General features: G+C 38.0%; 2 protein-coding genes across 6 annotated transcripts; one reads left to right on the top strand and one right to left on the bottom strand.

Moving 5' to 3' along the window:
- Positions 1-253: 253 nt before the first annotated feature.
- irf3 (interferon regulatory factor 3) lies at positions 254-10,459 on the top strand. Of its 2 annotated transcripts, none has more exons than XM_044103366.1 (11): positions 254-541; positions 3,289-3,455; positions 4,934-5,105; positions 5,190-5,257; positions 6,040-6,100; positions 6,173-6,241; positions 6,345-6,599; positions 7,469-7,559; positions 8,208-8,494; positions 8,872-8,990; positions 9,116-10,459. In XM_044103366.1, the coding sequence occupies exons 2-11, from the start codon at positions 3,291-3,293 to the stop codon at positions 9,227-9,229; spliced, it is 1,401 nt and encodes a 466-aa protein (XP_043959301.1). In that variant the 5' UTR covers positions 254-541; positions 3,289-3,290; the 3' UTR covers positions 9,230-10,459. The 2 variants fall into 2 exon arrangements, with proteins under 2 accessions (XP_043959301.1, XP_043959302.1); XM_044103367.1 differs by having other exon boundaries at positions 256-541; positions 6,176-6,241.
- Positions 9,870-21,236, bottom strand: si:dkey-94f20.4 (synembryn-A). Of its 4 annotated transcripts, XM_044103364.1 has the most exons (15): positions 20,658-21,236; positions 19,932-19,955; positions 19,719-19,813; positions 19,576-19,623; positions 18,804-18,821; positions 18,615-18,704; positions 16,714-17,300; positions 16,056-16,191; positions 15,481-15,669; positions 13,796-13,890; positions 12,659-12,809; positions 12,484-12,579; positions 11,330-11,474; positions 10,966-11,236; positions 9,870-10,588 (listed from the first exon to the last, which is right to left on the bottom strand). In XM_044103364.1, exons 3-15 carry the CDS (start codon positions 19,806-19,808, stop codon positions 10,471-10,473), a joined length of 2,034 nt encoding a protein of 677 aa, XP_043959299.1. In that variant the 5' UTR covers positions 19,809-19,813; positions 19,932-19,955; positions 20,658-21,236; the 3' UTR covers positions 9,870-10,470. The 4 variants fall into 4 exon arrangements, with proteins under 4 accessions (XP_043959299.1, XP_043959298.1, XP_043959300.1 ...); XM_044103363.1 differs by lacking the exon at positions 19,932-19,955; XM_044103365.1 differs by lacking the exons at positions 18,804-18,821; positions 19,932-19,955.
- Between the last annotated feature and the right edge of the window lie 366 nt (positions 21,237-21,602).

Here is a 21,602-nt window from a genome sequence, read left to right as displayed (position 1 = left end):
TCGTTAAATGATGTTTATCTAACTTATCTAGTTAGCTTATTTAGTAAGCTAACTAGATAAGTAATTTTCAGCTACATTTGAACGTAAAACTAATTTATAATAATTCACTCAAGATCTAAACCCGCTTATACTTTCGGGGAAGTTCTATATCTTCTTGAGAAATAACATGATTTGACACATAAATTACTTTAATAGTTTTTAATCTCCGTATTTCAAAGTTTATAACGTTGGTACTCAGAAGTAGGCACAGGTCTCGTGAGTGTTTGTGGGCACGTCTTGCCTTAGCAAGCGGGACCGCCCGACGTGCTGACGTCACATCAGGAAAACGAAACAAACAGTCGGAGTTTCCCGAGAAGTCAGAAACTCCGAAAGTCAGAAATCAGCCGGTGTCAGCTTTTACGAAAGCCGCATCTTGGATTGGAGGACAGCTGGTCGTCCCCGCCGTGTCTCCACCTCTGAACTGATTTATCTCTCTTCGGGCTCCGAAAACGACCACCGGACCGACCTGAGCCGAACGAACCGAACCTGCATCACTAAACAGGTACGAGAGGATCAATTATTCTATTACTGTGGCGAAAGGTAGAGGCAGTAAACATACATTACATTAAAAAACCTGAATATTATTGAAAAGCTGATGTATGTCAGTAACTCTATTTGCAAAGTGAAGCAAATTTTAGATTAAATACATACACAGAGATGTTTTCAAGCATTTATTTCTGTTAATTTTGACGTTTTTCTGCTAACTACTGAAAACAGCATTTAACATTATAATATTACATTACAATAAAGAACATTTTAATATGGAAATGAGGCTTAATGAAAAGTGTGATTATCACTGTTATTTTGTTAAAGTGCTGCTAAACCTCATCAGAATGGATTAATATTATTATGTATTTATCACTATTTATTATTATCAGACATGCATATTTTAAGTATTTGAATTGTATTTCAGTTTTATTTATTATCGTGATACGGGATACAACTATTGAGCTTACTCTGTCTTCAGTCTGTTTCCTCTTTCTTCGTTGTAATATTTACCAAATTTGTCAACTCCTTGTTTTTTTATGAATATTTTTGAGGAAGTGGGGGGGAAAAGTAATTACATGGATTCACTTTCAAGACTTTTATATTTAAAGAAGAATTTAATCTAGCTTCTTCTTAATTTGTAACTTATTATAAATTTTATTTAACCAAGACCAAATGGAGGATTAAACTGTTTTATGAAATAAATGCTTGCATAATCTCTAATATGTTAAATTAATAATTTTTCATATATTAAGAGTTATATATTTGCATGCTTGTACAAGCTAACAAAGGGTGAAAACAAATCTTGCATCAGGATTTCAAAGCCTCCTGAAGTAAACGAGACAAACAAACTTTTTCCAGCCTTCAGATTTCTAGTTTTTATTTCTTTTAGGTCAGATTGACATATTTTGATTTTCTACATTTAAAAGCACAGAATCATAGAGCTGCCATCCAGAAAGAATAAAAATAAATCTATTACCTTTTATTGTTAGAATACGCAGTTCTGGAAAATATTAAGAGATAATCAATCAGCTCTCTGATTTTATTGTTTACAGGTTTATGTTTGAGTAAAAACAAACTTTATTCTTTTATTCTATGAACTACTGACAACATGTCTCTGAAATTCCCCCCAAAAATGTTGTATTTATTTGCAGGAAATGAGAAATGGTCAAAATAACAAAAAGATGCGGAGCTTTCAGACCTCAAATAATGCAAAGAAAACAAGTTTATATTAATTTAGAAACAACAACACTAAGGTTTTAACTCAGTAATCAGTATCTGGTGAATTAATCTGGTGATGAGTATCAGTGCAGTGGCTCTTCATTCTTCCCAGAGCTCTATGTTTATTAAACCCCAGTCCAGTTAATATTTACGCTGCTCTTCTCTTTGTTTAGCTATAATTTAATGTTAGTTTCTGTTTTCTGTTGTTCTTGTAAAACGCAATCGAGATATTGAAGTTTGCCAACAGAAATGAAACAGAAACTTTTGCATCAAACAAAACACTCAAGATCAAATGTTTGTACTCAATTTTTCTCTTATCTTTCGTTTCTTTTCCTGATATAAAATGCATCTCACTCTGACATTGAGAAAATATCAACAAATTCTCATTTAAAAATGATTTGTAGAAAAACACAGACAATCTGCAAAAAGATATTCGCATAAAACATTATTTGCTATTTAAATATCAGACAGAGACCCATCTCCTTCTGATATTCTATAAAATTGGAAATACAAGAGATCATGCTTTCAAGTAAGAAAGATGTTTATCGATAAGAAAAATTCAGAAATTGGCAACAAAAAAAAAAAGATTTGCCACTTTGCCACAGGAACAGTGAAGAGGAAGAGGAGGAGGAAGATGGTTGTTGAGGTAAATAAATCTCAGGAACTGCTAACCAACTTTCAGACTTTGAACTACCAAGCCATGCGAGTTGTCAGTGACGCATTTCTTCCTGCCATTAGATGACAAACAAATGCACTAATAGCTAATGTAGCTAATTTTTTACTTAGCACTTTAGCGCTTTTACTAACTTTGAAAACACTTAGCACACATACCTTCCTCTAAATGAATTTCTCAGGTAAATTCGGAAGCACTAATTTACTTGGTAATTGACTATTAAGAATTCCTCAAGTAGAGATTCGTATTCATGCTCTTATTTTGAAGTGGATGAAGACCGTTTACGCTGCAGTTCTATTTCCTCTCCATGTGTTTGCTCCTTTTTCCCCAATAACTTTAATAACTTTCAGGCAAGAAACATACAGGGACAAAGTAAAACACATACAGTAGCTAAGATATTAAATACAATATCGAAGGCCTTTATATATGTATGTAAATTAGCATTTCAAAAAGAAATTGGTGGTTGTAGTCTTTAAAAGAGAGATATAATTTAAATTGAAGTTAACTTAGCATTTGCTTCCACTAAACTCTGTGTTGGTGTAGCGCTTTATAATTACCAGAACCAATGTTTACAATTAGTGTTTTAGGAATAGGACAACTAGCTTTTTAGTTAGCAGAGCCCACCACTGGTTGACGGTTAAGATCCGCTCTTATTCAGGATGTGGTTTGGACCAGAATAGTACAGGGATCACTTTAACATTGGATAAATTCCCTATAAGCTCCCAATCTGTGTGCGATTCACACAAGAACAAATCTGGATGACTGTGACAGTTTAGATTTAGAAGAAGATATCTGTTTTCTAAAAGTTTGATTTCAGATTCTGGAAGGCTTCCTGGCGTTGACAGCATCTGTTTCTTTTGGTTTTACAGAAATGGCTCACTCAAAACCACTGCTGATCCCATGGCTCAAGTCCAGCATCGACAGTGAGAGGTATCCAGGTGTCCATTGGACCAATCCTGAGCAAACCGAGTTCTGCATCCCATGGAAGCACGCGCTGAGACAGGACTCCTCCAATGAGGATGTTCTCATCTTTAAGGCAATTAAAAAACAAGTTCATTTTTCCTTCTATGGACTGTACAACCTTTACCAGTGCAAGCAGTTTTCTTCAGACGTCACCTAATTAGAAAATAGAGAATTGTGTGTAATTTAATCTAGAAAACCTTTTATTTATATCATCTCATGCTGTGGGGATGATTTTCTTTAGCAAAAATTCTGTTGGCAGCTGTAAAACACTCCAACAAATTCATAAAAGGAGACATAAAATAATGCATTCCTGTCAGAAAAATGTGTTTATTGCATTAAATGTTATCCATTTTATGCAAAATATCAATTAGTTAATGCAAGTGGCATTATTAGGCCATGACAGTTGTATTTAAACTTAATTTTAAAATACAAGTATGAAGTAGAGATGCCAAAATGAGTTAAAAGAATGTTAGCCAAAATGCTATTATGCTACTTAAGTAAAAAAATAGATTAAATGCTGTCGTGTCTCATGTAACATATTGAGTAACGTTAACTTAATCTATTCAATGACTTATTTAATTAAATGTAAAGTAATAACTAAGGCATGTTTTATATAGTACTGAGCCTAATTTATTGTAAAACACAAGTCAAAATGAGCTAAAATGCTAAAGTTAGCTTAATGCTGTCACAGGCTTACAGGCCTATATAAAAGTGGCAGCGTTGAACTGATTTAATGTTAACCATCATTCACTCAGTCCATTCAGTAAGTTAAGTCAACAATTAGCTCAAATGCTATCATTATCATGATACTGAGTAACATTAGCTTAATCTATTCAGAGTTTTTTAATTAAATAATAACTAAGTTGTGTTTTATATACTACCAAGCCTAATTTACTGTAAAACACAAGTCAAAATAAATCAAATTAAACTAAAAGGCTAAGGTTAGCTTAATGCTACCATTGTTATTTAGACTTATAGGCCTACATAGCAGTGGTAGCATGATGTTAGCAATCATTCACTCTGTCCATTCAGTAAGTTAGCTTTAGCTTTTAAGTAAAAAATTAGCTCAAATGCTATCATTAGCATGTTGGTTTACACCAGCGCTTCTCAATTCCAGTCCTCAGGCCTCCCTGCTCTGCATGTTTTAGATGTACCTCTACTCCAGAGCATCTGATTCAAATGATTGCATGACCATCAAGTGCTGCAGAAGCCTGTTAATGACCTACATATTTAAACCAGGTGTGAGGCAGAAGGAAAACACCTAAAACATGCAGTGCAGAGGGGGACTGAGGACTGGAATTGAGAAACACTGGTTTACACTAACCTGCTGAGTAACATTAACTTCATTTATTCAGTGAGTTATTTTTATAGATAAAGAGTCTTTTCTCTGGCTCTCCATGAATTTGGCTGAAAATCATTGAAGGATCCTGCTTACCTTCCATCTTAAACCCAACTCGTCCGACAATGGAGCAGATAAATGAGAGCACATTATGTGACGAGATGTAAAAATGTCTCTATCAGTGGGCTGTAGACGTGTTACTCCCCCTGCAGGCCTGGGCGGAGGCGAGTGGGAACGGCCGGGCTCAGGGAGACCCCTCAGTCTGGAAGAGGAACTTCCGGAGCGCCCTGAGAGCAAAGGGCTTCAAAATGGTGTCCGACAACAAGAACGACACCGCCAACCCACATAAGGTCTACCGCTGGCCGGAGGAGTCGGCGTCAGGAGGTGAGGGGTCGAAATCGAAATCCTTCCGATGATTACAAAACTTAAAACTGTAACAATCTGTTTATTTTTCTTTACCATCAAAAGCCCGATCTTCCTCTGGATCCCAGGAGCAAGAAGACGGAAATGATCTGAACGGCTATAATCCCCAGGGGGTACGCAATGATGCAATGTGTGTGTGTGTGTGTGTGTGTGTGTGTGTTTTCCACCACAATTTTATTTATTGACTTTGAATTTTATGAGAATAAAACATAACAGACCACAGCATGGAAAGAAGAAGAGGGAAAGAAAAGAAAAACAATCATGAGTAGATTAAAGTACGGTTTGCCTGTAGATCTGTTTTAATACAATCAGACATAAAACTATCAAAAGATGTTCATTTAATTTCATTCATTTTGTTTAATTCACTCAATTATCAATATGAACAGTTCCTCTAACAACTAAAAGAAATCATGAATGAAAAAAAGTGTAAATTCCATTCAATTAAAAAAAAATTAGCTTTTGAGATCAGAAGATATTCCAAATATACAAAACTTACACAACAACACATCAGCTTATTTAGTTCCATTTTGCTTCATCATAATAACTTTCTAATTTCATTGCAGAAAAAGATGTATATTTTATCTCACTGTCAAAATTATTCCTTTAACTGAAATGCCTTTCTGAATTTGAAAATTTCCGTTTCTTTTAAGTTGTGTTTGCGTCCTCTTTCTGCACATCTATTTTGAATATTGTTTGCTAAAATTCTCTTTGTACAAACATTTTAAATTATTGTATACAAATCCTTAAATAATTAAGAGAGCATTTATGTTTGGATTTTAAATGTTCGATTACTGTCTCAAATTTCTGTTCACATCCTAGTTCTTCGTGATGCATGAATTAATGAGTAGTTGCTGCAAAATGACTGAATTTTTTGAGATATTTCTGTGATTTTTAGAGTGGGGTTGTGCCATTCTTTAATGCACCTATTTATAATCCAGAGGACATTCTGATCCCAGGTAAACAAGGAGCTTTTATTCTGATTCACCGATCACTGTCTGATTTTATTAAAGCACATTAATCTCCGTCAGCAGAATGCCCAGGCAGCCAGGACATCCTCCAGGAGTGTCTGAGAGGACTGAACATCGGCCCTGGAGCAGGTAGTCTCCTCATCTCTGCAGCAGAAAACAAACCAGCGGTACTTTCCCCACAAAAAAAAAAAAAAAAAAGACACTTTTCCATTTTCTCCCAACTTTTCCACAGAGGACACCACGGGCTTTCAGCCTCCTACTGAGCAACAGCAGCTGCAGGATCAGCTCGTGATTGGTGCGCACCCGTTGCCTGAGCAACAGCAGGATCCAGTGATGTTTGAGGGTGCAGCCCGTGAAACTGGGTTGCCAGAGCAACCGGCACGTCCAGCGGGTGGGGGAGCGGCGGAGGGGGCGGGCTACGGCGACGGGCAGCAGGCAGCGCAGTTCCTAGAAACGGTGAACCAGACCAGAGATGGAGATCATTTCAGTGAGTCACTCACTCTCACAGGAAATGTTCCTGAAAAAAAGGATGTGAAGCAAAAAGACGATCAGAAGTTTACATACATCAGGGAGGTTTCTGGAGAAATTCAGTTTCCTGTTTGTGTTAACAGAGATCATACAGGTGCCAGAAATCCTTAGAAATGGTTTAATTTCAATTAGGTTTTAAAGTACTTGATTCTGTGCAAAATTCTTAATATTCAAACTACACAGATTTGTAATAAAGTGCAACCTCTCTCTCTCTCTCTCTCTCTCTCTCTCTCTCTCTCCATATATATATTATTTAATTTTACATCAGAGTGTACGACACATGGTACGGTACGTTACATTAGTGGAAAAAGAGAAAACAAAACACCTGAAAATATTGAGTATTAAAGAATAAATATTAATAACCATGTGTTTGTAATTAAATGCAATTATTATAATTTTTCTAATATAGAAATATATTTTTACATCAGAGTACAAGATACATGGTATTTTACATTAAATTTGTGAAAAAACAAAACAAACTAATGACAGAAAAAGCTTTTTTTTCAGATTAATGAATGACTATTAATAACCACGTGTATGTAATAAAGTGCAGTTTTTATTATTTTTTATCTAGAAATATATTTACTTCAGAATACAACATACATTAGTGGAAAAACACAAAACAGACAAACAAATAAAACATAAAAGGAAAGAAGCAGTTCAGTAATTATTTTTATATACTAACAACAACATAACTGAGATAATCCTCAGAATGTTTGGTTATTTATTTGGATTTAGACATAAAAAGTCAGAATTCTAATTGACTGATTTAGTTGTTAATTTTAATTAATTTTGTTTTTTGCTGTAATTCTCTTTGTGCATTTCCAGAGACTCATTTCAGGGTGACTGTGTTCTACAGAGGGGTGAAGGTTTCTGAGCAGGAGGTCCCCAATGAAGCTGGACTCCGTTTAGTTTACAGGTAACAAGCAGGAGAAAACGTTTGAGTTATTCAATGTTCCAACGCGAAGAAGCTCAGGAAAATTTCACTCAAACCTTCACGCTCCTTTGCATTCGCTCAGAAATAATCCTTCATTTATAAAAGTCAGAATTCTGACTTTTTCTGAGAATTTTTAATTTTTCTCAGAATTCAAACTTTAATATCAGAAGATCAAAGGTCGTCCGACACTGCCCGTCACCTAGCAACCGAATTGGTGCTCCATTGCGTTGGGTCAGCTTGTTTTATCAGTGTATTTTTTAAAATGGCTCCTGGAAAAGACAAGTGTTTTGTTGTTGACTTAGCATCCAGAAACAACTTGCTGATTGTGCAGGAGGCTCTACTAAAGCTTTTCAAAGATGTACGGTCGTATCATGTTTCACCTGATTGCAGTTGTTTTCACGTGGGAGTGTAAGTGTTGACCTCGGTCCAGGAGCAACTTATTTGGATTTAAAGTGACAGGACGCCCTAAAACAACTCAAAATAGGCAGAACTGAGCAGACTGAAATCTCATCACCTAAGAATGATTTTGCATCGCCCACAGATCTATGCTAACCTGTTCTCAGAAGCGTAATAGGTTGCCTTTACAGCTCTTCACCTCACTCTTCTTCTTCCATCTCGTCTTCGCTTCAGGCCTGATCTAAACGACGCAGTTTTGGATCCTGAGACGGGCCTCTCCATCATCTCTCTGCCGTGCCCAGTAGGCATCCTGGATCACACCCAAGCCTCTCTGACCCAAAAGATCCTGGACAACCTGGGCAGCCTGGAGGTGGGCATGTCGCAGCGCGTGATCTACGGCCAGCGGCACGGCGAGGTCAAAGCCTACTGGAGCTTCTCCAAGTTTGACAGCAGCAGACAGCCGCGTGAGATTTCTAAACTGAATCCTGAGCCTCTTTACCAGGTGAAGGACTTCATCCGAGGTGCGTTCAGAAACATCTGCCTGTGTGTGACTAGATGTGCAGCATCTTATACAGACTGTTTTCCTCACACACATATGCAATCTGTAAATCTTATCTGCCATTATTTATCTTGTATTATAAACCTACTAATACATATATAATCCGTTTCCTAACATTCTTGTATATTCTGTATAATCTGTGCATATAGCTCCCATATTTATATTTATATATAGTCTTGTACACCTGTAAATAAATATTTATATCCCGTATAGCACTTCTGGATAGATGCAAACTACATTTCGTTGCTTGTACTTGTGACAGTGCAATGACAGTAAAGTTTTATGCTTAGAATATTCTATTCTATTCTATTCTATTCTATTCTATGTTATTTCCTGTAGGATTAATTGACTTTTTTGAGAAGAAGGAATCCCCACCATCCTCCATGTTCTTCTGTCTCGGGGAAAAGTGGCCTGACCTGGAAAACAGGCCTTGGGAGAAAAAACTCATCATGGTGGAGGTGAAGGAACGCTTTTGTTTTAAATGACTAGCAGTTCCAGAGTGGAAAAAAGAGAAAACTGAACGTAAATACTTTCAGTTGTCATGATTATGTGAATTTGACTCGTCTCTTTTCTTCTCTCTCAGGTGGTTCCGACTTCAATGGAGCTTCTGAAGAACATGGCTGTTGAGTGTGGCGCCTCCTCCCTGCAGTCTGTGGAACTGCAGATGTCACTCGAGGAAATGATGGATCTTTACTGAGTTTTTTTCCCCTCTTTCAATGTCAGAACATTTCAGTTTATTATGTTTTTATTTGACACCAAACAGATCCTGCAGAAATAATCACCACATTGTCCCGCTGCGTTAGCTGAGATAGCACAAAGTCAAGCACAAGACTATAAATATCTTTGGTTTTCTCCTTTATCTTTGTATTTTGATACACAAAATGCATAATTTATAAGATTTATTTGAGTTCCTTCAAACATGTGGCATTTTAAAAATAATTTCTAGCAATGAAAACATCCACACAGATTCTAATTCACTCATTATATTCTTCTGATTATGATTTTATTTCTTATTTACTACAAAATACAATATATATTTATATATGTATTTTTTGTTTCTAACTGTTTTCATCTGAGTTTTGTCTTCATCTGGACCCATTTGTTCCTGTTTTTTTTTTTTTATAAAACGGTTTTCCTTTCTTTTGTGGCCCTTTCTTGTTTTACATTTGCATTTATTAAATGCTGTGTTCTCCTGTTTTTCCCATTTTGAACTGCCTTATGATAATTTAGCATGAGGGAAACATAATGTCATGAATAACTAATAAAAAATTCACAGATTGTCTTTTCTACCTAGAAGAACGGATTAGGAAATGCTTCATTAGTCCATTTGAATTTAGTGTGCAAGTTAACTAATTTAGGCCACTAGGGGGCGGCACATTTCTAATATTAGCCTTGCTGTGTGCTGAATATGCATCAACAGGCAATAGTGGTACATTTCAAGATTGTCTTTTATTTCAATGTGGGATTGTGATGCTGCAAAAAAATGTGAATTTGTCTCAATGTGTTTACAAAACCTGCTTCAGTTTTATACGCATCTGCGCTCCATCATATCCCGTTGTATGAAATAATTGCTGCAACCTGTTAACTTCATCTCATGTTTGTAATCTTGGCTGATCAAGAAACACTGGCTAACTTTAGAAAGTGCCATCTTTTTAATACACAGAAAACAAACTGCAATCAAAACACTGATGTCACAATCATAACGAAACTGATTTCTTCTCAAGAACTACAACACAAATAAGAAGTGAAATCTGAAGTCAGACCAATGTGAAAGCTGCTGAACATCTTGGTTTTTTAAATCCTTTTTATCCGTCTGTCACTGACCAACAATTTAATCTTTTGTCCTCTTTGTTGTTCCAGTCAGAACATCCCATTGCTGTATGCAATGAAATGTTTACAAACCAAATCAATAAAGTGGATTAATGAGGTTGTGGCGTTTCAGTCGTCTTTGTCTGATTCTGCCTCGTCTTCCGACTCGGACTTTGCTTCCTCCAGACCCGTCATCGGGACCAGCTTCCCCTCTTCATCCACTCCCATCGGCTGGATGATGTTTTCTCTGCAAACAACAGATCAACACGCGGATAAATTATCTAGAGGAAATGGCGGTCATGCTTTGTTTTTTTTTCAGGAGTTAAAAAAAACGTTACAACCAAGAGAGCTTGTGATAAATTGAATTTGTCTTATAAAGCGTCATTGACCAAAAAATTCAATATAAATGTATTTATTTTATAGTGAATAAAAGAAGCAAGATTTTACTTCTAGTTTTAGATTTTAGAATGACAAGCAAGAGAATAAATATTCTTTCCTGGGTGATATAATTTACCATTTAAGGAAAGTAAAGAAATAAAGTCGGTAATTTGCAACCTGACAACAAAAAAGGTGACTGAGAATATACCAGTTCTGTCACTGTGACGCTAAAGTTGTTTTTCCTACTTGGACAGCTTGTTGAAGAGCATGATCAGCCTCTTGGCCTCCTCCTCCTTCTCCTCCTCCGTCATGCCCTCCATCGGGTTCGACTGCTCCGCCTCCACCCGCCCCGTCACCGGGTTGATGCGGTCCTTCATCTGCCGGTACTCCTCGGTGTCCGAGTCCGAGTCGCTGGAGTACTGGGCGTCGGCGACGGCTCTCTGGCCGCCCAGCAGCCCCCTGGTGGCCAGCAGGCCCGCCGCATTACCGTAGCCGGTGTACTTTACAAAACGCCGCACTGGAAACCAAAGAGGAGCAGCAGATTCCCTAAAAACTGCATTTATTTATTTTCTTTTAGGACAAGACTTCTCGGATCCAAATGAAGGTTTACCGTTCTCCTTGCAGAGGACAAACAGGAGGTCGGCGGCGCAGTGTTTCAGGTCGGTGTCCAGGTGAGTCATGAGACGAACCAGGCGACTCTTTACAGTGTCTCCTTCCTCCGGTCTGTGTGACACATCCCTCAGAGGAGGAAGGACCTAACGGCAGGGAAACACAGAAAAGTTCAAATACAGACGCAGAATCAACGAATCTCAACTTCAAAGTGGAAACAAATGGCAAACAAAGTATTGACAAAGACAAGGGAGAGGAAGTCAGGACCAAGAAACTCTTATTTTTACAATAAATCAATCAAAGGTGGTCCAAATGTGAAAGAAAAACACACTTTAAAATAATACTGATTATTATAATACAAACAGTACAAAGTAGTAAGTTTTTTTTCTTTACAAAAGTACTAACAGGCAATTTTACATGTTTTCTTCAGAAGCCATTATAATTATTGCTGTTTTATTTATTTATGTTCGCTTTTTAAAATATTTCCCAGTTCCAGTTTTAGCTGTTCTTAAGAAACTAAAGATTTTCTGATATTTTGGAGGGAGTACTTGCATTAATATGCCAATATTATTATTATTGTATTAGCTGGAAATGGTCTCAAAATGACAATATTATTATTGCTTATCTCAATTTCTGCACTCCAAAAACACAAAATCTTACCAAGTATTTTTAGTTTAGTTTCTAGTGAAAATATCTTAGTGCATTTGAGTTAAGACAAAACTAACTTATTTTTAGTAAGATCTAGAGGCCTGTTTTAAGTAAATAATTCCTTAATATTAATGTTCTGTTTTAAAACAAAATAAAATACTGTATTAATCTTTTAATTCCTTAATAAAAACTTCTGGGTCCATTAGCAGATTATTTAACTAACAAAAGATTTTTCCCATGTTAAGTAAATTTCTCTGCCAGTAGAATTTTTCATCAATATTAAGGAATTATTCACTCAAAACAAGCACATATTGCTGGAAAGTAACTTTTAAGTTAGTTTCTCTTATTCCAAGTGTTCTAAGATATTTACACTAGAAATTAAACCAAAATTACTTGGTAATATTTTGTGTTTTTGCAGTGTGGGGGGATTAATTATTGTGTCAGGCTTGCGTACGTCCAGAGATACAACTAGCATGTTAATGTGAGATCCTTTTCATGTCAAGTTACATGTTTCCTGATGTACAGGCGTGTTTCTCTGTGCGCCCTGCAGCTCTCCGTCAGCAGGTTGAGGATCGGCGTCAGTTTCTCTTTGACTCGAGCTCCCTGAGAAGAACAGAAACAAACGATTGCATGTTCACAAGAAAGAAAACAAACTTTAAGACATGAACGCCTCCTCCCTCACCGCCTCCAGCCGCCTCTCCATGAAGGTCAGCAGCGTGTGGACGCAGTCCATGTTGACCCCCAGGCTCTGCTTGGATTCGGGCTGCAGAGGCACCGTGAGCAGCACGTTGAGACACTGCAGAGGAAGCGCCGTCAGCAGGTTCACCGTGTGACTGCAACAACAAAGTGATGCACAAGGCTTATTAAACCCAGGAGTTTGTTGATCTGTTTTTGAATTAACCGACAGAAAAATGAGATTCAAAGTCGGCCTCTAAAAACCTTCACAACATCTGAACTTTGGCTAATTTTGTCAAGTTATAATGAAAAAAAAAAAAAACAATGCAAAGTGAAGCAAAATTATGATGAGGCTTTCCTTGTCTCTTATTAGCCGATCTTAATAACTTTGGTTAAAAATCATAAAGAACCAACTAATGTGTTTAAAAAATATATATATATTAGTAAATGCATGTTTTAACAGTATTTCAGATTTTTTCTGACAGAATAAAAAAACATTATGGCACTAAATATCTACAAAACAATGACACTAAAACAACTAGCAAAATTTGTAGGTCATATTTTTGTCTTTTCATGGAAACTATGAAAATATTGTGTCCAAACAAGAACTTTAACTTCAATTTCAAGCGCACAAATATTAGTTAGAAATATATAAACTTTAGAGGAAATATGATTTTCTTATAGCATTTTCCACAAATATCAACACAATGTTTCTTACCACGTCATTGCAAAGATTTTTGTATCTTTCTTTGTTTTAAAACCATTAAAAATAAAAATAAAAATATGGTTCTTTAAATGCAAGGAGACATTTTCCGTCATAGATATAATCAGAAATTATGCAAAACTTTGCATATTATGTAATGTGGAATAAATTTGGAACATGCTGTATACTTTTAACTCTATGTATTTAGTTAAAAAGGAGGAATGAACACAAATATATTCTTTTTTTAATAATAAATGTGCTAAACAATTACTAATTGTAATTAGTAATTGTTTAGAAAACATTTGTCAGATTATTTGAGATATAAAATTTCTCTCTTCAAACTTGTTCATATCTGTGCTGCACATAAAAACGTCCGTCCTGTTGTCTTTATTGGTTCATTTATTTATTTTGGGAGCAGCTGGGAAGAACATTTCTCCTCACCCCTGCAGCTCGTCGGTGTCCTCAGGCAGCAAACACTTCCTCATCAAGCAGAGACGCAGAATGGCCACTAGGTGTCGGTAAAGAGCTGCATCGTCCTGCACGGACAACCGAACAAATCATTTGTCAGCCTCTCTCTAGACCAGGGGTTTTCAAAGTATGAAAGGGTGAGCCCCCCTTCAAGGAGCTTAAGGCCTGCTGCGCCTCCCCCGTGGAGGGGGGCGGAGTTGTAAAAACTCCACCTTCAGCCCCGCTCTGGCCAAAACCAGTGATGTCATAGTTACTTTGAAAAAGTAACTTTAATTGGACTACTGATTACTTCTTGAAAAAGTAACTTAGTTATATTACTGACTACTTGACTTGGAAAGTAACTAAGTTACTTTCCAAGTCAAGTAGTAACTAACTGCAGGAAAGTAACTAACTGCAGGATTAAGTAACTTTTTAGTTACTTTCAGCAGCTGCTAACAACAACGCTCTGCCTCCTGTGAAAATCACATTGAGCTTTGCTAATACTTAATTGTAAGTTATTTTATAATGGTAACATCAACAATGTGTCTCCACTGATAAGGTTGAACTGAAGAGCAGATTGTACAAAAAATAAAAAACATGAGTAATTTGTGTGGTCCACTGTTGTCTGGAAAACTCTAAGAAGAATTTTAAAGCTCCCCTCCCCCAAGCCTCCAGATTCTGCTGTTACGCCCCTGAGTTTGATGTCGCAGCGACAGAGCTCCTCCTGCAGCTCCACAGTCTGGCTGGCTGACACTTACCGTAATATTAATAATTATAACGGTGCTAACTTGCCATTATAACTATTGCCAACCACGGACACGCTTATTCGTGGCTGTTTTCACGCTTATTGCGCTTGTTCATATTGGTCTCTATTGTGAGTCTCTGCTTATTTCCAAGCCCAAATGATTAACTTCACGTTCAAAAACGAGCCCAAAAGGCGCAACCGCCGCTCATTAAATTGCGACTTTAAAAAATGAAGCCCAACGCCGCTTATAATAATCGGACTTGTCGACAGAAACTCAAAATAGTTCAGTTTTTCCTCCAACAAAATGATCTCCTCCATTGTTTACATTTCTGTCGCATAGAGTCGGTCTTTCGACAAGGCGCGAGAAATACGATTAAATAACAAAAGAAGATAGTAACGCAATAAAAAAATGATTTTGATAAGTAACTGTAGTCTGACTACTGGTGGTCCGACGTCAGTAACGTTACTGACATCACTGGCCAAAACATCCTCTAAGGAGGAAACATTTCCACTGATCCCCACTCCACATGCACCTACAGTACCAACTTTTTCCTAAATCCAGTAAAAGACGCTTTCTCACATCAGTAGACAGCAAGCAGATAGCTTTTCCGGTTTATTTTTTTCCCTCGCACCGCGCCTCCCCTAAAGTGCTCTGGCGCCCCCCCGGGGAGGCGCGCCTCACACTTTGAAAACCGCCGCTCTAGACAAACTTTTACATGTAAGATGCAACTGAAAGGTAAAAAGTCGCAATATGTTGATTTAAAAAAATGATTAAAAGCAAACTGTCAAAACAGAACAAAAATCTGACCATCTATATATATATATATATATATATGTAATCATAATATATCTGCAGAGCCTGTAGATTTAAAATATTCCCTCAAAAGCCTTAAATACACATTCCCCCTTCCTTTTAACCCTGACAGGGTCTGACCTCGCTTGGCTCCTGCTTGTGGGTGCTGTAGGTGATGTTGAAGAGGATTTTGAGGATCTCCACGATGCGCTGCGAGGCTTCCAGAGAGATGGGTGGTGCTGCAGGCTCCAGCACACACTCATACTGCTCCTTCCACTGGACCTCCAGGCAGCTCTCCAGGGCTGCTGTGAGGATGAGAACGCCTCCCTCCTGGAGGAGGAAAACAGGCAGAGAGTGAGGAACCCTGACGGTTAGTTAAACCTAAACGTCTCACAGAGTAAATGTGTTAATTTACCATTCAGAGGTACATTTACTCTTTTTTTGTCTTATTTTCATATTGTACTTATTAAGGAATTTAGTCTTATTTACATTTTTGCAGCCAGGATTTTGGGATAAATTCACATTAATGTCCAACCTGATTTCGCTGATGTAGTGGCGAGATGCAACCAGCAGGGGGAGTCTAGCGCTACATACTCCGTTGTTAGCTGCAATGCTATTGTTTCAAGTTTGGTATGGTTATGTTTGTAAGCTAACAAACAGAAGGATCATGTTTGAAATATTCCTCTTCTTCGGGGCTTTTACATAAACAGATGTACCTGTTTGAGCTGAGTGCTGAGTTCGGGTCTCAGGGCGGTGATGAGGAACATGAGGCGGAGCTCGTAAAACTGAACACTGGAGGGAGACGACCAGCTAACGCTGGAGGAAAGACACTCAATGAGGCCCCCCAGAAGCCTGAAACCATAAGCGGGAAAAAGTTGATTTACATCTCTGGTAGATTTAAAACTGTTGATGCTTTCTGGGTAAATGTCGTTGTTAAATTAATACCCCTGGTTGTTGTTTGTTTTGGGTATAAGTGTTTTGTTTTTCTGTATACCTCTTGTACATTTGCCACTTGCTCAGTAAAGTTTAATAAAACACGTAAGAGGAAGATGAACTGCCATCACCCTCTTCAAAATAAAAGCATACTTAAAGAATTCTTTACAGCTAATAACCAAAACCTAAAACCTTTCTCCAACTGAAAGTTTAGACTTTGAAAATATAAATTTAGGGGAAGGCAAGTGCGCTAAATGTTAGCAAAAATGCTAATGCACTAAATGAAACATTAGTTCTACGATTAGCGCTTTAGCAGACATTCGTGCCGTGTGCATGATGAATTAAGGAATTGCTGTGAAACTTTTCATGTTGTTTTTGGGATGGCGGTTGTATGTAAATAATTTTCGCTTTCGTTCTCAGCCTTTTTAGCATTGGACCCACCTGAGCGCGCTGAACCTCTCCTGAGCCCAGGTGCTGTTGTACACCACATTGCACAGAACCTTCATGGCCTCTTTCCTCAGCACCTCCTCCCCGTGCTCCTCCTCCTCCACCTCTCCTTCCCCCTCCATCTTGCTCTCTCTGCGGTCTCTCCTTCCCCTCTCCAGCGCCTTCTGATGGATGCTCCCTTTGTGCATTTCATTGATGCTGGTCCTGTGGCTGCCGAACCAGCTGTTGCTGTCCAGGTCGCCGCCGCTGGAGTCGTCGTCCACCGCAGGAAACTCCTCAGAAGGGTCCAGGGCCTCGCCCTCGCCGCCGTCCTCTTCAGCGCACCCTTGCAGCAGTTTGGCCTCGGCGAGGGAGGCGATGATGTTGTCGTAGAAATCAGAGTCGGGGTCATTGCATTCCTCGCTGGCGTCGATTGTGGTCAGGCCGGCCAACTTGGCCAAAGTCAGCAGAGTGCTGTCAGTCACCAGATGGCCCAGGATCTTTTTGTCCCTGCTCAGGATCCTTAGTGAGTGCAGAGAGACTCTCAGCAGACTGCGCTTCACTCCTGTCCTCATGAGCCTCACAATGACGACGGCTAAATTCTGAAGAGGGAGACAGAAAAACATCAACAAGTGGCCATGAATCTGAAACTTTTGTTAACAGAGATGGAAACTTTAAAATGTTGGACAGACTTGACATCCTGCTACACAAACCACTACAGCACAAGTGTCAAACTCAAGGTCCGGGGGGCCAAACATGGCCGCCGTAGCTGTGTCTTCCAAATTACATCAATAGGTCTCCAGTTTTTTTTTTGTTTTTTTTTTTCCCCCCAAATCTACAAAATTCATGCAAAATTCACACATTATAAAAGATTTTTTCCTGATTTTATTGCAAAATTTTCTCCAAATTGGCCAAAAACTTTGGGTTTAAGTGGCTGCTGCCTCAGCCTTACTTGATGTGCGTGATAGTTACGGCGATTAATAAAAAGTCACATTTAGCATCAGACATTGGCACAAATGTCATAAAACTTCCTTACAAATATTTCTAAATTAGCACCGCAAAAAAAACAACCAGAAAATAAAATCCTGGACAGCCGTTCAATATCATTTCATTTCAAGAAACATTTATTGAACACTGAAACAAACAGCTGTTTATAGATATCTTAACAGTTTAATGGGTTTTGTCAGTAGATTCTGGCCCTTTAAGAACATTCTGACTTTTGATTTGGCTCAAAATGAAATTGAGTTTGACTCTCTGGAACCAGAGGCGTAACTTCTGTACCTCAAACTACCTCTTTATTCATCTATTCTGCAGCCACAAAGTGGCTCTTAATAACTCTAAAAATTAAAAAAATAAATTACAAAAGCAGGTTTTTAACAATTAAAAGAAAATAAATAAAAATTCTGCACTCAGAGCAAAGAAAGATACAAAAAGTACCGGTAATTTTTTAACAGTTAGGTTGGAATCTGTGTGCTTGTCTCCCCTTTTTTATGTGTATATTTTTTTTAAATTTAAAAAATATATATATAAAAAAACTATAAAGTTGATATTTATACAAAAAGAATCTGTCTTATTTTTTTTTTTTCAAAAAGTTGTGACATTTGTTGCTGTAAACGAGTTTTATTTGGCTGACCTGAAAGAAAAATAACCTGTTAGTTAGTAAAGGCTCCAGACAGCTGGGTGATACAAAATCATTTAAAAATGTTTTTAAATAAAAAAAAATAAAATCTATATTTAAAAAAATAAATATCTATTTTTTTATATCTTTAACAATTTTTAAAAATTATTATTTTGCACTTGACATTTTGGATTTCTTAACAACAGACTGTAGACAATAATGAAAACATTTTTTGTTTTAATTATAGCAACATATAAATGTGTTTTGGTTCTGCTCATGCAGAGTCATCAGACGTTACCTGTCTGAGGACGAGGCCTCGATCTTCCTGCTCAAAGTCGTCAATGTCGGAGTCAGAATCAGCAAAGTCCCTCACTTTATTCTGCCTGAACTGATAAAACAGTGGAAAGAACAAATAAAACATGTTTTTCCAACTTTTAGTCTCCACAAAACGGTGAACTGCAGGAATTAAGCGTTGGCAGAACTTTACCTCTTCTAGTTTTTTTTGCTGGAGAATCAAACAATCAATTTTTACAGGCAGCAACAGAGAAAAGGGGGAGAAAAACATATCAACAAAGAACAGCAAAGATATCTTATAAAAGCTAACTTACACTTTAACATGAAAACTAAGTGGTTGTCGGAAACCAGGGAATAAACATTTACAATTTAAAAGCAACAACAAAATAAAAAAACAAGCTTTTATTAGCAGTGACATGTTAGCTGGAGCTCAGTTATAGAGAAGGACAGAACAAAAGTTACAGCTAAAACTGCAGCTCTATTTCTGGTTTGTAGGTAAGGGAGAGTCAGCCATGCAGCACAGCTTCCTGGTGCAGGATGCTAGAAAAGTAGCAAAATATTGCACAGGTGATAAATGGCGACCTCTGTAGTTGAAAAGTATAATAAAGACGCTTAAAATTGTGGGGGATCTGTTGATTTTGTGTGAATTTCCACAATAATGTGTGCAGACTTTTGACACCTCTGCTGAAAACAAAAACAAAATAAAAAATGTTTTTTTCAGGACCTGAACCTGCACTGAAATCCTGAAAACTCCTTTTTAATCTAACCGGTTTGCAGTCGCTGCGTCTGAACTCAATCTGCCTGAGCAGGCAGAGGATCAGGAACGACTGATGCAGCAGAATTGCTAATCACAGCCCGACTGTTGGGTGGAGGCGGGGGAGCGAGGACGGCGTGGAGGTGGAGGTGGAGAGTGATTAACTGGAGGATGTGAGCCGAAACTTTCTCCAGACGCAGCAGGAACTCACCCTCCTTCTGTCCCTCTTGTCTGCATCAAAGAAGAAGCACTGGGCGTACTGCAGATCAACACAGTCAGACAATAAAAATAAAAGCTTTTTTACCAGAAATCACTCATGCATGAGGAATCGGCGGCCCTCTGTGACGGCGTTACCTCTTTGTTGAACTGCTGCAGCTGCATCTGAACTCCGTTCTCATCCCCCTGCTTGATGCACTGGATAATCCCCTCCATGTCCACGTCCATGCTTCCTGCACACACACACACACACACACACACACACACACACACACCAGCCATAACTAAATTAAACTTACACAACACTAAATGAGGACGCCAACACGAAAAGCAACAAACTGTAGATTTTACCTGCTTTTTGGATCAAACCAGGAACTAGAAAAGCAAGAAATATGAGAAAATAAGAGAAACCCACTTAAATATTTATTTATGTACGTGATTTTTCACCTTTTTTGGTCAGTTTGCGCAGATTTAATAGATGAATGCAAACATAAAACTCCATCCATTCATTATCTATTTGCATTTATCCCTGCAGAGTCTTTAGCAAGAATTCAACACCGTTGACTGGTCCAGTTCATCACACACGTGGACACACTCACACCTAAAACTAATTACACTGCAAACACACTCAATCTTACAATGTATCTTTGTCCTAATTTTTAGTCAGTACACTTTAAATAAGACAAGTAACATTTCAGCAAGAAACAGGATCTTCTTTTTAGTCAATAATTCCTTAATACTGAAGGAAAAGTTCTAATTCTAAGTGAAATAATCTGCTAGTGTAATAAAATAACTTATAATTATAACCAAATATACTTGGTAAGATTTTGTGTTTCTGCAGTTTTACCTAACAGTCATGTTTGTGGATTGTGTGAGGGACCCAGAGCACCCAGAGAGAAAGCATGCATGCACAGGGAGAACATGCAAACAGGGAGAACATGCAAACAGGGAGAACATGCAAACTCCATGCAGAAAGACCAGAGGCTGGGATTTGAACCCAGAACCTTCTGCAAGGCAGCATTGCTACCAATCTGTCAGTCCAGTGATATTCCAGATTAAATCTCTGAGCCAACCTACCGTCCTCAGCTTCCAGGTGAGGAAGATCACCTCAGATCTCAGAGTTTGGGTCGATCACAGCTCCTTCAGCGTTCCACGTCTCTGCCGTCGAGTTTGCTTCAGATTCCAGTCCCTCTCATGCAGCCGGTCTGCCTCTCCGTGTTTCTCTCTCTCTCTTTAATCCAAGGGAGATGCAGGAGCCGCAGAGTGTTTATGGTTATAATCCACTAATGGACTCTAAGCTTATATCTCCCTGTGTTGACCTTTCAACCTGTGGAAGGTTTCCCGTGTGTGTGCCGTTCTGCAGCGGCTGAAACAGCCATTAAAACTTCCTTTTTTCTTCAGCTGAGTTTTGCTAAACGTTATAAGACCAAACTGGATCTAAATGTGGCTGAAAAAAACGACTGAATAAAACATCCGCAGCTGCAGTCAGTGTGTCTGACTGCTCGCCGGTGAAGTTTTCACCACATAATTAAAGGAAAAAATTAGTCTTAGTGAGGATTTCTGGCAAATCAAAAGGTAGGATACCAAGTGAGTGTAACAGGATTTTATTTTAACAGTACAGTGGAAGTGACGTTTGTCAAAATTTGTTTATTTGTTCTCTGAAGTTGTTTTTGTTTAGTCAATAAGTTGTTTCTCCAGACATTTCTCATTGGAGTATTAAGTTCCGTTTGGCTGGTCTTGACGGTTAGTGGTTACCATAGCAACCGGCAACTGATAGCTCCGCCCCCTTTTCCTGTTGCCGTTGGTAACTGTGATACGTGTTAGGACTAACTCTGTTTTCTTTATAATTATTGCATTTTATAATATATTTTAGACAGATTTGATCTAACACAGGGTTTTGTGAGTATTTTGCTATGTTTTTTTATACGTTTTTAACTGTTATCATTATTAATGTGCATTTTAGCTATGTTTAATTTTACACTTATTAGCCGCTGCTAACTGCTATTAGCTGCCCATTGGGAG

The sequence above is a fragment of the Gambusia affinis genome, linkage group LG20 (assembly GCF_019740435.1).
Source record: "Gambusia affinis linkage group LG20, SWU_Gaff_1.0, whole genome shotgun sequence".
NCBI classification, from domain to species: Eukaryota; Metazoa; Chordata; class Actinopteri; order Cyprinodontiformes; family Poeciliidae; genus Gambusia; species Gambusia affinis.
Note: the sequence above shows the minus strand (reverse complement) of the source record. Positions and strands in the feature narration are given on the sequence as shown.